Here is a 15,809-nt window from a genome sequence, read left to right on the forward strand (position 1 = left end):
CAAAGGACCACTCCATGAGATGGAACCCATACCTGACACTCCTTGGGTGACCAAGAACCTGAGACTAGATAGCCAAGGACCTAGAGTAAAACTAATACTGGTCTTTAAGAAGGGGGGGGGGGAGTAGCAAATAACCTTCTTCTCTACTCATAGATCAGTTCCTTGAGCTTCCTCCTACAACAGATGGGAGCAGAGACCCACAGCCAGAATATTACACAGAGACCTTGGACACTCAACCCTATACAGGATGTCTCCATCAAATCCCTCAGCCCAGGTAACCCTGCAGAAGAGGAAAGAGTCTAAGAATCAGAGGGGATCAAACACGTATGAACTCAAGAGACTGAGGTGGCATGCACAGGGCCTGCACCAGGTCCTTTGTGTATATATTATGGCTTCCAGTTCTAGTGTTTTTATGGGATTCCTGAGTATGCAAACGATCGATCGTTTATTGTGCTTCCTCTTGGGCTCTTCTTCTCTGTTTTATCCAATTCTGATGTTTTGTTTTATACCTTATTATTATCCCTTAGAAACCTGTTTGTTTTCTAATGAAACATAAAGGGAGTGGCTTCAGATGGGAAGGAACTGGAGGAAGGGAAAGCAACCCCCACCCAAAAAGCCCACAAAGCTTCTTACAACTGCAAAGTCCATTCCTCCATCCCTCTAAGTCTTTCTATTTCCCACTGTGAATTTCAAGCTGTCGACATCAACTTTAGAGTCCTACAATTTAAAAACATTTTCTACTGCCTTTTAAGCAAATTTTGAGGATGACTTTTACCAAGTTGTTTCTACACTTTCAGCAACCCTGCCTCTAACAAGCTAGGCCCTGGCCCTACTCCTGCTTTGGAACATTGCACATGCTCTTCCTTTCCAATACTACTGCTGTCAACTTAGTTTCTGGATTCTAACTATTACCTCCACCTCACCTCAGATCGGGTCTCCATTATGCATTCTTCATATAATTATATATACATAATATACATATACACAGCAAGATACAATTATATGCATACAAATACATAAAAAATTGTATCTTCTCTCTATATAAAATTTTATCTTCTCTCCAGACAACTTATTATAGTGTTATATTTACATAACTGTTTTAGCTAAACAATCTGTAAAATCCATGAGGCCTTGTTCTCCCACTAAAACCAAGTACAGAGTAGCCAACCAGCAAGCCCTCCAATTTCCACTGAAGACTTAACGGGAAAACAAGGCAAACTGAAGCCTAAATCTGGATCAAGTTCAAGCTCTGCCGTAATGAAAATCCTTTCATTGGGATAGATATAGAGCCCTATTATTTTCTCTAAAGATTAAAAAATCAAGGGCCGCTTGGTGTGAAAAGTTGCCAAAGAAAAGTTTGGCTAGGGTTTGTGTTTGTAGTAAGCCAAATGCTCCAAAGCCATTTTCCTCAAGTAAATAAGATACTCAATGTCAGTTAAAGACCTGATCCAACCACTGAAACTGGGACCTGTAAATGATCACCCGATTTTTAAGACTTTGGCCCTAGCAAAACTTTAAGGAAAGCAATGTTGCACAGGAAAATGTCTGAATTCTTTTACAGTGTACTATTTTATTGTCTTTTGTTGAATACACATTTGTATTACTGCCAGTCCAGATAAGCAAGTATATAAACAAAATACTAAACTCTTCTCTCGGCAGAAGTCAAGATAACCTGTGCAGATTAAAATGACTTATTTCAGCCTAAGAAATGGTTTTGAATCATACAAATTTTTTATGAAAAATAACTGTCCAAAAGCATTCTCCCAGCTTGTAACACATTTTCAGAATAACTCTTGAAAAAAAATTCAAAAATACTACCATAAAAATATGTCAATACCATATGGCTTTATGAAATAACTTCTAAATTTTTTTTATTTTTATTTAAAAAGGTTCCCAAGTTTTAAATAAACTGCTAGCAACATTTTCTTCACTTAAAAGTGCATATATCTGGGGATGGGACATACATAACTTTTTGAACAAACAATGAATTTTACAAATTAACACACACACACACTTAAAATATTTTCAGAGGTAAAATTTTTTCAATAAAAGTCATCGAGATTGCAGTAGATGACTTTTCCCCTTTTTTCTATAGCCTCTGAATGAAGAATGAGATGCTTTGGCAGCTTTAAGACATATCACAGTCTCCACCAAAAGACACTGACAATAATGAGGTCCGTGGAGATGGCAATGGTCTTGATGGCTCAGTCTGAATAGATACATTACTGGACTGGCTGTCCAAATCTGAGGCAAAGGTGCTTTCTTCTTCTCTTACATCAAGAGTTTGTTCAACTGAGTCTGCCGGTGGTACACTATTATCCACAGTTGGGCTGGTAGTCAAGTCATCAGTAAGTGCAGTAACATCACATTCCTTGTCCAAGATACCAGGCTCATCTTCTATGGTGACAACATCTTTAGTTTCAAATGCTTCCGAGGAAGGAGTCAAAAGCTCATTGTGCATAGGCTGTGGAAGATTACTAGTGCTACATTCCACACCAGCCTTTACTTCTGAGTCCTTGTCACTATCACTGTCGATGGTTATAACGACCGGGGAACGTGAAGTGTTATCTCCATGGTGTTTCTTGTGCTTCTTCTTATGTTTCTTCTTTTTCTTTTTATGGTGTTTAGTTGTGTCAGTAGTTTTTCCTTCATAAACTATCTCTACACTTAGGCTCCGCGTCCTTCTTTTCCTCTTCTTGTGTTTTGTCTCTCTGTCTGATGATCGGCTATCTGAAAAGCTATCGCTCTCATTTTTGTAATTTCCATCCAGTTTTGATGATTTTTGGTAATGACTGTCCTTCACTTTGGAAGCACAATCACGAGATGGTTGAGCCTCTTCATTAGTACCTTCCAAATGCCGGGTTTTGTACTTCCGTTTCCCTCCAGGCTTTTCGTTTCGCCCCCGGTCAGGCCCAGTTGATGTAGTCCGTGACCTATTACTAGACAGGCTCCTTGATCTGTGCCTCTCATAGTAGTAGTATTTCCTTTCACTGTGATTCTTTTTCCGAGCATTTGTTCTTTCAGAAAAAGACTGAATTCGGAATTCTGGACTTGAAGATTGTCTAGAATAATGGGCTCTCGAAAGAGTCCTCTTCCTGTATGATGATTCATAACCATCCCTGTCCTTGTTTCTGCTATAATAAGTGTATTCCCACTTATATTTGCTTCCATAATTATTTCTTAAATAATAGCGATCTCGATTTCTGCTTCGTGATCTTCTTTTGCCATGATCACTGCTCCGAGATCTTGATCTGCTGGTGCTTCCACTACTCACTGACAGTGTCTGGCTTTTCCTTGACCAGCTGCTATCTCGAGTTCTTGATCTCTTTTTGTCCCTCCTTGCTCTAGGTCTGCTACTACTCTCCCTACTTCTGGATCGTTTATTCTTCATTCTTTTCTTCCCATGATGCTTCCTATGATTCCTCTGATCATGCCCACTTCTACTCTGGGAACGTGAATCTGAACTTCTCGATCTTCCCCTCTTCCTGTGTCGATGGTTATATGGGGAATATCCTCTGTCTCCTCTTGTAGGCGAACTGTCTCTGGGAGTTGACAATGATGTAGATCGTTTCTCTTCTTTCTTTGATTTTATTGTTGTATCAGCATCATCACAATGGCTTTGACTTACTTGTTCATCCTTTCCAAGAACAGAACATGGAGATGAACACCGACTAGCATCACTATCACCAGAACTGTAAGACTGTTCTTGTTCTTGTGTCTTCACTGTTTCCACTTTCTCATAAGAGCCCAACTCCTCGGAATCAGAAGACAGTTCAACAAGTTCTGGGGTCCTTTCAGCTAGTGGCTTAACAAACCCAACAATGACACAATTATCTGATGATGAATCACTGTCATTATTTAGGTCGTCATTGGTCTGTACTCCCTGTATCTGAGAGGTGGCTCCTGTGGGAACAAGTTCTTCATCTGAACTGTCCGAAGAAGAATTTAAAAGGGAAGACATACCAACATGCACTTGCTCTGAACTTGAGTAAGATGGCCCGGGAGTTTCGTCATCCCATGGTGCCTGCCTAACAGTGGATGCATTCATATCTAGCTCTTGAGTCTCAGCCTCATCTGGTGATATTGTTATGACTGAAGAATCAGAATGGCTGCCTTCTTCAGATGAAGGAGGGCAATCATAATTAGCATGCTGATCAAAAGCTGCCATGTTGAAGGGAGATCGAGCAAAACTGATAAATTCATGTATAAAATGCTCAGTTCGATTAAGCAAAAATGGTCTTAAGTCAGACACAAACGCCTGACTCTCCAAATCATAGCGAGTAACGTTACTCATAATGATGTGCTGGACAATATTGACTAAAGACCCATGGGCTCCAAAGAGAACCGTAAGCTCACGTTTTAACCAAGGAACTAATCTGTGAAGGCAAGCTGGATTTCTACGGAAGAACTCAGCTGAAATATCCCTGTAGCGGCCACCATCTTCAATGCTTCTAACTCGAACACCAGCACGATAAAGAGTTCGTCTAAAATTAATAATATCTTGTTCCTGAATTTTCCGCAAAGATCTTTCATCTGCAGTAGTTGGCCCCCCTAATGTCATTTGCCTCATAAATTGAGGCATTTCAACATCTCTAGGTCTTGCTGAAACACTTAACCCTTCAAACAGTACTCCACTGTCTGGTGGGGTAGTTGTTCTTCTATTTGTGGTAGTACTAGGTGAGTAAAGAGAAGCATTCCGGTCTCTTGTCATAGTTGTCCGTTCTCTTGTCATAGTTGTCCGGTAGCGGAATCTTCGAACCTCAGGAGCAGGAAAAGAATCATTATATGAAGGCCTTAGGACATATTCCTTGAAGTCATCTTCGGCCCTCACAGAATGGAAAATAGAATCAAAGGGCTGTTTACACAGTGGACATTCAGCTTTGTTTTTTGACCACTCTTGCACACAGCGAAAACAGAACTTATGCAGGCAGCGATCTAAGTAAGACACATTATCAAATCTGTCCAAGCATATAGGACACTTAGAATCAGGAGATGCATCAGTCGGTACTGTCTGCTGTAATTTGCTAGTACCAGCTTTTGGTGAAAAGTTGTCCATTCTAAATTCTTTAGCAGCTGAGGCCATTATCTGTGAAAGGGAAAGAAATGTATCAGTAACTCAGTAAAAGGATAACTGAACAAAAAAAGACTTTGTTCATACTTAGGCAAAAATGGTTTAACATAAAAAGGCAGTACATGATAAGAGCATTAAGGACATAGCAATTAAATCACACACTCCAAGATCAGTTTTCCTAGGATAAAATCCTCTTCTGTCCTCTCAAGTGCTACTATCTTACTTTCATTTCACCTGTAGGTCAGTCATTAGGAAAGCTATCAAGTACACAATAAGCTCTTAGGTAAGTATTTGAAACAGAGAAGCATAAAAGCCAAAGTACCTATGTTCCCTATTCAGACTTAATAAGTTACATTTACCGTGATTGTTATTTTTGATGCTATGACCATAATATTTCTTCCTAGACCCTTATAAAATAAAAAAAAAGAAAACCTCTTGTCCTCAAATGTTATTTTCATGTATGGTTTTGTATTTTACACACACACCTCTAATACCATGGTCAAATTATTTATAGCCTAACTATAATATAGGCCTCTAACATCATAGTCTATTTACTAACAGTCTTAACTACTGGGTGTTTATGTTTCTAAAATAGTCTTTGAAATAATTTATGTATACTCATGTATTTTAATATGATACAGTACACCAATTTTTCTGAAAGAGCTTTTGTAAAATACATATGAGCAAGTTCACCTGCTTAGGCCAATGCTATAGTTTTCAGTGAAAGCTTCACTACAAAATGGTCTTTCAGTATAAAAGCACTAGAAGGTAGCATGTGGCTCCAAGAGCTAAGCAAATGTCAGCTGTGGTATCAAGAGGACAGCCAGCCAGTAGCAGTACTTGACCACTACAACCACATTATTATGTTCACTGATCATTTCTAACTATTTCTTTTCTTTTGGAGACAGGGTTTCCCTGTGTAGACCTGACTGTCCTGGAACTCACTCTGTAGACAGACTGGCCTCAAACTCACTGAGATCCGCCTGCCTCTGCCTCCTAAGTGCTGGGATAAAAGGAGTGTACCACCACACCCAGCATTTCTAAGAACCCATCATAGCTTCTTTTGTTGTTGGTTTGGTTTGGTTTAGAGTGGGTTTACTATGTAGCCCATACTGGTCTCCAAAACATAAGATAATGCTCCTACTTCTGCTTCTTGAGTTCTATGATTAAGTGCAGGCCACTGGACCTAACCCTCCTTTTTTTGCTGAATCAAAAAGTGAAACCACAAGGTATATTCTCTGTTTGATGTCTCCTTTCTTACTGTCTGCATCCTCATCATGAGAATGTTAATGATCACTTTTCTTTACACATCGTATCAGCTTACAAAAGAGTTTGATGGAGCTGAAATCAAATATTCATTTTATTTCAGCTCTCTCATCTATAAATCCTTTCTTATACTACATTTAATTTTAATTTTTTTCTCTGTTTTTCAAGACAGGGTTTCTCTGTATAGCTTTGGCGCCTTTCCTGGACTCTGTAGACCAGGCTGGCCTCGAACTCACAGAGATCTGCCTGCCTCTGCCTACCTGAGTGCTGGGATTAAAGGTGTGCACCACCACCTCCCGGCTCTTATACTACATTTAATACTAACCCTCTTGTACATAAGATTTCATTCTTTAAATTTCTCTGGGCCTATTACTCATCTTCCTCACTTCATAGGAAATTCCATCACTACTCAAATGCTAAGTTGGCTGAATGATAGAACTATAACTTCCTAAATAACAACTTATTGGTCTAAGGGGGAAAAAACACTTAAAAAAAAACTGTACTACTAAAATACAAGTGCTCCACCATACTTTCCAAATTAAACATTCTCACTTCAGATATTAACTTTCTCAGAACCATACCTTAAGAGAAAAGTCAACTAACGCAAACAAATGTTTCTTTAATGGTACAGATATTCCCAGTCCTCTCTTCAGAACTTTTCACTGGTCTTGGAAAGTGGAAAATTACAAATACATAATACTAATTGCTTTTGCTCTGTTAATTAATTATTTATGTGGTTTTGGGGAATGGAATCCAGGGTCTCAAAAATGCCAGGCAAATAAATACTCTACCAATAAGCTATATCCCCGGCACTTTTGAATGGATTCAAACTCTCAACAGAATCACATAAATGTCTCAGTATTTCCCTCTATGCAGAAAAAAAAGTTTAAGCCATTAAAAATAGAGAAAAGAAAAAAAAACTTGTAGGATCAAAGCCAGCCTGTGCTCAGAGCAAACAAATGGCAAAGAGGAAGGAGGTGCAAGGCTGAGACAACCAGGCTTCAACTCAAACTAGCAGCTCCCAAACCAGAGGAACCTGCAGCGCCCACTTCACTTGGCCCTCAACACAACGGACTAGCGTTAAGAAAAGTGATCAGCAGAATTCAAGATATAACACATTTTATCTTAATGTTTCTTTGGAAGACAGAATCTTAGTGTTTACTAAACATTTCTAATTCACACGAAATGTACAATTCAGACCTGGGAATGTATGTAGCTCAATGGTGGGCCTGTCTGGTACAGGTAAGGCAGTCCTGGATTCTATTCCCAGTACCGCAAAAGAAAAAGGAAAAGAAATCACAATCCAGGATCAATTAATTAAAGGATACTGTAGCACGAATTGTTAGAAGGTCTTATTAATAAAATCAAACCTGGAGCCAGGTATTGGGATGAAAACTGAAAGATCAGAGAGACAGAACAGGCCATAGCTAACCTCACCTCGCCAATTCCTCAGCCGATTCTGTTTCCTCAAACGGGAAGCCTGAGTCCTCATCCGAAATGAATCTCAGCTGAACTGCCGCTCAAAAGCCTAAAAGCTTAACCAGGCTCTAATTCCTGGCCCTCATGCCTTATAAACCTTTCTGCTTCCTGCCATCACTTCCTGGCTGTTGCTAGGATTAAAGGTGTGTGTGTGCCACCATTTTCTGTGGAACCATGACCACAACTTTGAAATCTTCAAAAAGATGATGGGACCCCACAAAGATGATTCCACATGGACTATGGAAAAGCCATTAAGCTGATTAACACCACAGAAAGATTGGCTTTGAACTACAAACTGCTCAGGACAATTTCAAGATGGCTAGTTGAGATGATCCAGATTTACAGACAACTCAAGCAAAGACCTGAGACAAGCCCTACATTTTCCCATTATACAGAGACCGGACAACAAACAATATAGCTACCTCTCTCAGGACTTGACAATTAACCCAAAATCTTTCTTTTCAGGATTCCTTAAAGATGTCTTCGTCCCCAGAAAGCAGAAAGTGGCTTTAAGAAAATGACGTCCATATTTCCAAGAGGTGGGGTAGGTGGTTTGGGTCATTCAATGGATAATTGTTACTGTTTACGATGGTTGGTTACAAGCTGTTAATTGTGAATGGCAAAAAATAAATAAATAAATAAATAAATAAATAAAAATAAAAAGCTTAACAAAGGAGATTAGATACAGGGTTCTTTAAAAAAAAAGATATAGAAAAGGGTCAATCATTGAATCTACTCTGAAAAAAGGGAAGATATAGAAATGATAAGGTAAAAAGGTAGATTTTTGGATCTACTCAAAAGAAAATATGGATATAAGATAAAAAGGAAGACTATTGCATCTACTTTTAAAAAGGAACTACTTGTTCTAAATAGGATAAGTAATGAACTTTTTTTTGTCTGAATTTGTCAAATGTTAGTGGACCGGACATTGTTAATGTAATTCTTGACTATATATATTGTATATACTTATTAGATATATTTTTTGTATTAGTTATAAGTTTTTTTATTTTAGACATAAAAGGGGAAATGTGGTGATATTGTGTTCCCCAATATATTGTGCACCATAATAAACTTTTCTGGGGCCAGAGAACAGAACAGCCACTAGACTGACAGAGGCCAGAAAATGGTGGTACACACACCTTTAATCCTAGCATTCTGGAGGCAGAGATTCATCCTGATCTGTGAGTTCAAAGCCACACTGGAAACAGCCAGTCATATTGACACATGCCTTTAATCTCAGGAAGTGATGACAGGAAGCAGAAGGGTATATAAGGTGGGAACACCAGGAACCAGAGTCTGTTAAGCTTTTAGGCTTTTGAGCAGCAGTTCAGCTGAGGAATTGGCGAGGTGAGGAAGCTGTGGCCTGTTCTGTCTCTCTGATCTTTCAGCATTCACCCCAATACCTGGCTCTGGGTTTGTTTTTATTAATAAGACCTTTTAAGATTTGTGGTACATACAGGATACTAGACTATAGACTTCAAACATCAATGAAGTATACTCTTTGAAAAAGTGAAACCTAAGTCTTTCCTAATTTTGAGAAATATTACTTTGACAGCCTAAGACTGTCAAAATAACAATTAGATTTTTCTTGTATTTCCATACACTATATTTAGCTAACAATACAGTGCTAGTGAGAAACATAAAATAACAATGTAATAATATAATCAAGAGATTGCCTGTTCAAAAATCATCACTAAATACTAAACTTGTCTGTTAAACTACAAATGAAGTAGAATAATCGTTTGACTTAGCAATTCATTTCTCAGTACTCAATCAAAAGAAACTACGAAATAAGCCAGGCAGAGGTGGCGCACGCCTTTAATCCCAGCATTCGGGAGGCAGAGGCCAGCCTGGTGGTCTACGAAGCGAGTTCTAGGAAAGGAGCAAAGCTACACAGAGAAACCCTGTCTCAAAAAACAGAAACTACAAAATAAACCCAAACAAAACTCTCAAGTCCCAAATTAGTTATTGATAGCTCAAACGTGGTAACTGAAATGCCCGTCAACTGATGGATCAACATTTATTACTACTATCAAATGGTCAAAGCCACCCAGGCTGGGCAAGTCAGTGACTCAAGGGGTGACGACCTTGATGGTTTTGCTAATGCTTCCCCCAACCATGATCAGAGCCATTGTTTTGTAATGCAATGTAATGCAATAAGAGACTTATTACTGGTCATCAAAGCACCAAGAATAAATAACTGTGAGTGTCCCAACAACTCACAGGAGCTGTGGTCACCTGCACTAGTTCAAGTCAGTGAAAAATTACAGCAGGACCCAGGCTGAGTTCTCACACCAACAATGGCAACTCACAATCATGTATAGCTACAACATAACATTCTAATAAATGAAAAACAAAACACAAAAGACCAAATACTATATGGCACCATTCATACAAATGACCAAAATTGTCCAATCTACAGAGGGAATGATGACTTGAGCTGGTAATGAGATTCCTTTCTGGGAAGATGAAAATGTTCCATTAGACCTGGGTGATGACTACACACCTTGGTAAATACAGACTGAGATGGGGGGCATTTGCAAAGTGGTCCTTATTTAGGTGGGAAATATGGAACCATTTATATTTTGTATTCTGGGTTCTAGAAGAAGCCTTCTAACTGTTGCAGGCTGCAGGAATATATCATAAGAACTCAGCTGGTTACGGCAAAGTCACTACCTGGAGGGAATCAGGGAATTCCTCCAGAGGAAGCCAAATTCCAAGGAGTTTTTGGTGTTACTTGGCTTGTTATACATCAGCTGTATTCTGTTATGAAAATCATGTGTGCCTTCATAGTTTTTCCAATTGACTTTTCCCTAAGAAGGACTACAGTGTGGACTGATCACTCTCTGGACATACACATTCTAGGTATTTGGAGAACAGCCTCAGGAAAGGCTTTCTCTGGAATCAGATTATCTCCTTTAACCACTTTCAAGGACTACAGGAAACACCACCCAGGTGGGCGCCCAACTTCCAGGGACTAACAATGATAACAGCCTACCTGCAGTCTCCTGACTTACATTCCACAAGGAGACACCGCCCAGGGGGGCTTCCAACTTCCGAGGACTAACAATGATAACAGCCCACAGGCAAGTCTCCTGACTTAAATTCCACAAGGAGACACCGCCTAGGAGAGGTGGACATTAATAGCTTTACACAATTTAGCTCGGACCATCCCTTTATATACCGGGACTTCCAGGGCACAAAGGGGAGAAGAGAAAAAGAGAATGGAAGAACTAGATGGGTAAGAACTTGAGAGGAACAAACTGAGATGGGGAAGAACTAGATTAAAGGGCTAAAAGAGAGGACTAGAGGAACAAGATGGAAGATGAGGAAGAGCCAGATGAGAGAGAAGGAGACGGGAGAGGAGATGATGAGGGAAAGAACTAGGTAGAGGAGAACCTAGAAGGGACATAACTAGATGAAGAAATTAAGATAGAACCTAGAGGGGACAGTAGATAAATAGAGAAATCAGGCAAGAAAGGAGCTAGACATGAGAGCAGAATAGAAGCTGTGTAGAGAGAGAACTATCACAGAATAATAAAGTGTATGAACCAAGGAGTTTTGTATACATAGATTCATTTCTTTTTATCAAAGATTAATTATCAGCTGGTTGTTGTAATTATCAGGGACCCTGGGAGGGGACTATCGAGGGGCTGGACCCCCTTAGTCTCCGATACCTGGCGCCTGGACCTACAAATTATTTCTTCCAGAGCCGATTTAACCAGCTCTGCTCCTCCTTTCTAAACAGCCAAATCCAAAACAAAGTCTATTACTTTAGGATGCACTGAACTTTTCCTTTCTTAAATCTTCTAATCTGCAGATTTTAACAAAGATTAAAAACTCTTTATACCATAATTGAGGGGAAATTTCAGACAACAGGGTCAAACGTATCCAGGGAAAATAGGTGGATATAAAGAATCACAACTGCAATCTAATGAAAGTTAGATTGGGAGTTTGGAAAACTGCATGAATTTCAGGGTTTTCTCCCTCCCCCCTCTAAAATCAAGATTTCCTATCAAAGTTATCTTCTATAGCATTCCTTAAATTATCACTGGACAAAGAATTTAACCACCTGACTGTACTTGAGTGATGTTCTCTCTAACAGCATCAGTCAACACTGAGAACCGACACTTTCAGGGTGGTGGGGTAGGAAAGAACCAGGTCTTACTATGTAGCCCAGGCTGGCTTGCAACTGCCTGCCTCTGCCCCCAAGTGCTAGGTAGGATTAAAAGCGTGTGACACCACATCTGGTCAGAATCACCATTTCTTAGTTTGATTTCCGCAAAGACCAAGCCAGGGCAAAGTTATTTCTCAAATATTCTCAATTCTAAAATGGAATACCAGTAGTCATCTGAAAGAGGACAAAAACCAGCTTGTGTAAAGGGATGTAATTCATGTAAAGAGGCACTTAGAACAGTGTTTGATCAACAATAAGAATTCAACAGTTGCCTAAGTTATGGAAAAGTTTGATTTTGGTAGTAATCATCACCAACAACTGATAGGTTTCCAAAAATAGTCAATAGTAATTAAATAATAACAATGGTATACTTAATGTATCTAAGCAAAGTGGTTAACAACGTTCACAGATAGATAAACCGGAACAATGACTGTTAAAAGCAATCTGGGTTCTACTTATAAATCGAGTAGTTAATTAATCAATTCTAAAAGTTATAGGACATAAATGACCAAATTTAATTTCTTCTTTTGAGGGGCAGTCCTGGAACTCAGTCTGTAGGCTACACTGGCCTTGAACTCAGGGATCAGCCTGCCTCTGCCTCCCAAGTGCTGGGATTGAAGGCTTGGGCTAGAATTTCGAGTATCAGTAACGAAAAGAATTTATTGGAACCAAGTACTCTGGAACATCCTGCAATCCCAGCACACTGGAAGATGAAGGCAATAGAATCAGAAGATCAAGGTCACCCTCTGCTACATAAGGAACTCCAGACTGGTCACAAGAGTCCCTGTCCAAAAGTGGGGACACGCGCAGGGGTGGGGTTGTTTGCCTGGGAACTATTCCCTACGAAAGGTACTCACTCCAGACAGGCATGCTCGAGTGCGGCTGACTCCCCAGCTCTTTGCTTTGCTTTCACGTACTAAAAATCCAAACCCTCAAATCCTCCCAAGCAGCACTCTACCTACTAGTAGCTTAAATCTTAGGCACCCATTTCTCCGTTTTTTTTCCCCCCTTCTTAATCTAGAAACTTACCCACCAAAATTGCTTCCCAGTTTCCTTAAATCTCTATGCTCAGCCGGGCGGTGGTGGTGCACGCCTTTAATCCCAGCACTCGGGAGGCAGAGGCAGGTGGATCTCTGTGAGTTCAAGGCCAGCCTGGGCTACCAAGTGAGTTCCAGGAAAGGCGCAAAGCTACACAGAGAAACCCTGTCTCGAAAAACCAAAAAAATCTCTATGCTCACCTCTTCACTGTCCCTCTCCAGTCTACAAATCAGAACCAGCAGCCCAGAAGCAAAGCTTCACTAACTAGATGTGTGATAAGTCACAAAGCACATAAACCCTACTACCCACACGGGTAACACTGGCTTCCTTAGCCTGAGAACGGCTGGCACAGACGGAAAGACAGCCACACCACGTACCTTACATAACCACGATCAACTAAAATGCTACTCCCATTTCACAGACAGGGTCGGGGGGTGCTGAGGACCTGCCAAGGTCACACTTCCTAGACGTGGCGGCTGCTCTGCCCCGGGACACCCAGCTCTTTCCAGTCGTCAGTCAGGCTCGCGCCCCTCGGGCGATGCTGCGACACTCCCCTCCTCCGCTCACCGCCAGCGATCCACAGGTGCCCGGGTCTCGTCGGGAGGCCCAGGCCGTAGCAGCCTTGTCCCCGGACCCGCCAACCCCGCGCCCTTTGTTCCCACCCGACTCACCTCGGAGGACGCGGTCGCGGGCCCGGCCGGGCCGCTGGAGGCCAGCTCCCGTCGGCCCAGCAAGCTCGGCCGGTGGCGGCAGGATCCGCGAAGGCGTACCCGGCGGCTTCGGCGCCTCCCTTCCTCCGCGGGCGCCGCAGGGGGCGCCTCCCCCTCCTCGCGAGACAGCGGAGACCCCGCCGGCGGCGGCTGCGACCCCTGTGACGTAGAACGCTCATCAGCAAAGGCAGTTTGGGGGCGGAGGGAGGGCGAGACAGCCCGGCCCCCCGTGCAGCCGAGCCGCCCCCTCCCCCACGCCCCGCCCGCCCGCCCGGGCGCGCTCTGGGCGCATGCGCCGCGGGCAGGAGCCCGCAGGGGGCGGGGCCTGGCGCCCAGATGCCAGACCCTGCCCTGCCCCCCACGGCGGGGGGCGCCTGTCTTCGGGATTTAAGGCGCAAACTCAGCAATCATCGGCAAATATGCGAGGGGAAAAGAAAAAAAAAAAAAAAACCCGAAACCTCGCGAACTTGGACAAGTTGCTAGAATCCTCTCCAGTCCAAGAACCGGACTGAGCTCCCACGGTGCCCCCGTGCCCGTGTCTTTTTCAGCTGGGATGAACCCCAGGCGTCCAGCACTCCCCCAGCCCCAGCGTTTCCTCCTCCCTGCGGCCTGCTTTCCCCTTCCCACTCGTAGGAATCCAGACCCCCAAGTGGATCAAACACGTCTGCGCCCGAGGCCGCGCAGTCCAGGCTCTGCCAGCCAGGCCTCCACTGTGAGCACCGCCGGCACCCCAGCTCGCCTGCCAAAGTGCCTTTCTCGGGGCTTGGTATTTCACACTCGCCGAGGCCCCAGACTCTATGACAAACGTCCAGCCAGCACTTGTTGAGTGGCAGGTCCACCATGCTGGTACCATATTTAAAAATATTCCCAGCCATAAGCGACCGTATTCTTACTAGCCGTTCTTGATGTATGGCCGGATTAACAGTTCCCAACGATTCCTCAGTTACACAAAGGAGCGGATAAGACAGTGTTCATGCCCAACAAACATAGGAACGTCTATCCGCATTTTGTAAAAACGGAGGCGGGTGCAGGGCGGCAACTTTAATCCTTCCAGCGTGACTATTTCCAAATAAACTTGCATGCACTCGATGGCATACTATTTTGCGTTCATACCGCACTGCGACTGGAGGGAAAAAAGTTGAGGAATGCCTATGTAAGCTCAAAGAAAAAAGCGCGATTTTAAAATTTTCTCTTGTATTTCCACCGCTGCCTGAAAGGCGGGCTAGGCCCGGGTCACGTGACGCGCTCCAACTCCGGGCGGAAGCGCGCCTGGCACGGCTCGCCGAAAGATGGCTGCTGCAGCAGCGGGGTGGACGGCGCCCGGGAGCGGGCTCTAGGGCCCGCGCCACCCCGTCCCCGGTGCTCCTTACCATGAGGCCAGTGAGTCGCCGCACCCTGGACTGGATTTACTCCGTGGTAGGTGGCGGGGGCGGTGGGACGCCACAGCGCCGCATCCCAGGGCCCGCAAGCCGAGAGCCGACTGTTTGCTCGCGGCTCGGAACTCCAAAACCCATTCCTAAATTGAGCGTTTACGCCCTGCCCTCAGCTCCGCCCCTTCCTGGAGGACACGCTCTTCCGCCGCTGACGTCAGGGCTGCCGGCCCGGGGGCCTGCGGGCTGTGCTTCCGTGTCCCACCTGTAGCTGGCTGGCAACCCGGCCTGAGCAGGGAAAGCAGCCAGCACACTGATCTTTCTTTTTGCCTTTCCTCCCCTCTTTCAGTTGCTACTTGTGATCGTCTTGCTCTCCTGGGGATTCGTCATCTATGCATCGACTGTAGCTGCGCGACGACAGCTACAGAAGGAGTTTCCAGACAAATTCTTGGAAATGAATGAACTTTGGTAATTCAGCAAACACAGTTCTTTCCCTCAGAGAGCACCTATGTAGACTTAAAAGTAAAATTCACAATACGAAACTGCGTATGGTCTTTTGTGATAAGCGTTAACATGCTAATTTTTTTTAATCAGGTCATAGATTTTCATTCTAGTCCTTCAAACACTTCACATCCTCTTGCCAAACCAGTATGTAAAAAAAAATCTATCATGTGACTAAAACGTTTTGCATCCTGTTT

At 42.9% G+C, this 15,809-nt stretch overlaps 2 protein-coding genes across 2 annotated transcripts; one reads left to right on the forward strand and one right to left on the reverse strand.

Annotated features, from left to right (window-relative positions):
* Positions 1–1,550: 1,550 nt before the first annotated feature.
* On the reverse strand, positions 1,551–15,300 carry Topors (TOP1 binding arginine/serine rich protein, E3 ubiquitin ligase). The gene is made up of 3 exons (XM_006975325.4): positions 15,112–15,300; positions 13,703–13,900; positions 1,551–5,086 (listed from the first exon to the last, which is right to left on the reverse strand). The coding sequence occupies exons 1-3, from the start codon at positions 15,112–15,114 to the stop codon at positions 2,129–2,131; spliced, it is 3,159 nt and encodes a 1,052-aa protein (XP_006975387.2). The 5' UTR covers positions 15,115–15,300; the 3' UTR covers positions 1,551–2,128.
* Positions 14,987–15,653, forward strand: Smim27 (small integral membrane protein 27). Its single transcript, XM_042270985.2, has 2 exons — positions 14,987–15,157; positions 15,461–15,653. Exons 1-2 carry the CDS (start codon positions 15,113–15,115, stop codon positions 15,581–15,583), a joined length of 168 nt encoding a protein of 55 aa, XP_042126919.1. The 5' UTR covers positions 14,987–15,112; the 3' UTR covers positions 15,584–15,653.
* Positions 15,654–15,809: the final 156 nt, after the last annotated feature.

Source organism: Peromyscus maniculatus, chromosome 2 (genome assembly GCF_049852395.1).
Source record: "Peromyscus maniculatus bairdii isolate BWxNUB_F1_BW_parent chromosome 2, HU_Pman_BW_mat_3.1, whole genome shotgun sequence".
Classification (NCBI taxonomy): Eukaryota; Metazoa; Chordata; class Mammalia; order Rodentia; family Cricetidae; genus Peromyscus; species Peromyscus maniculatus.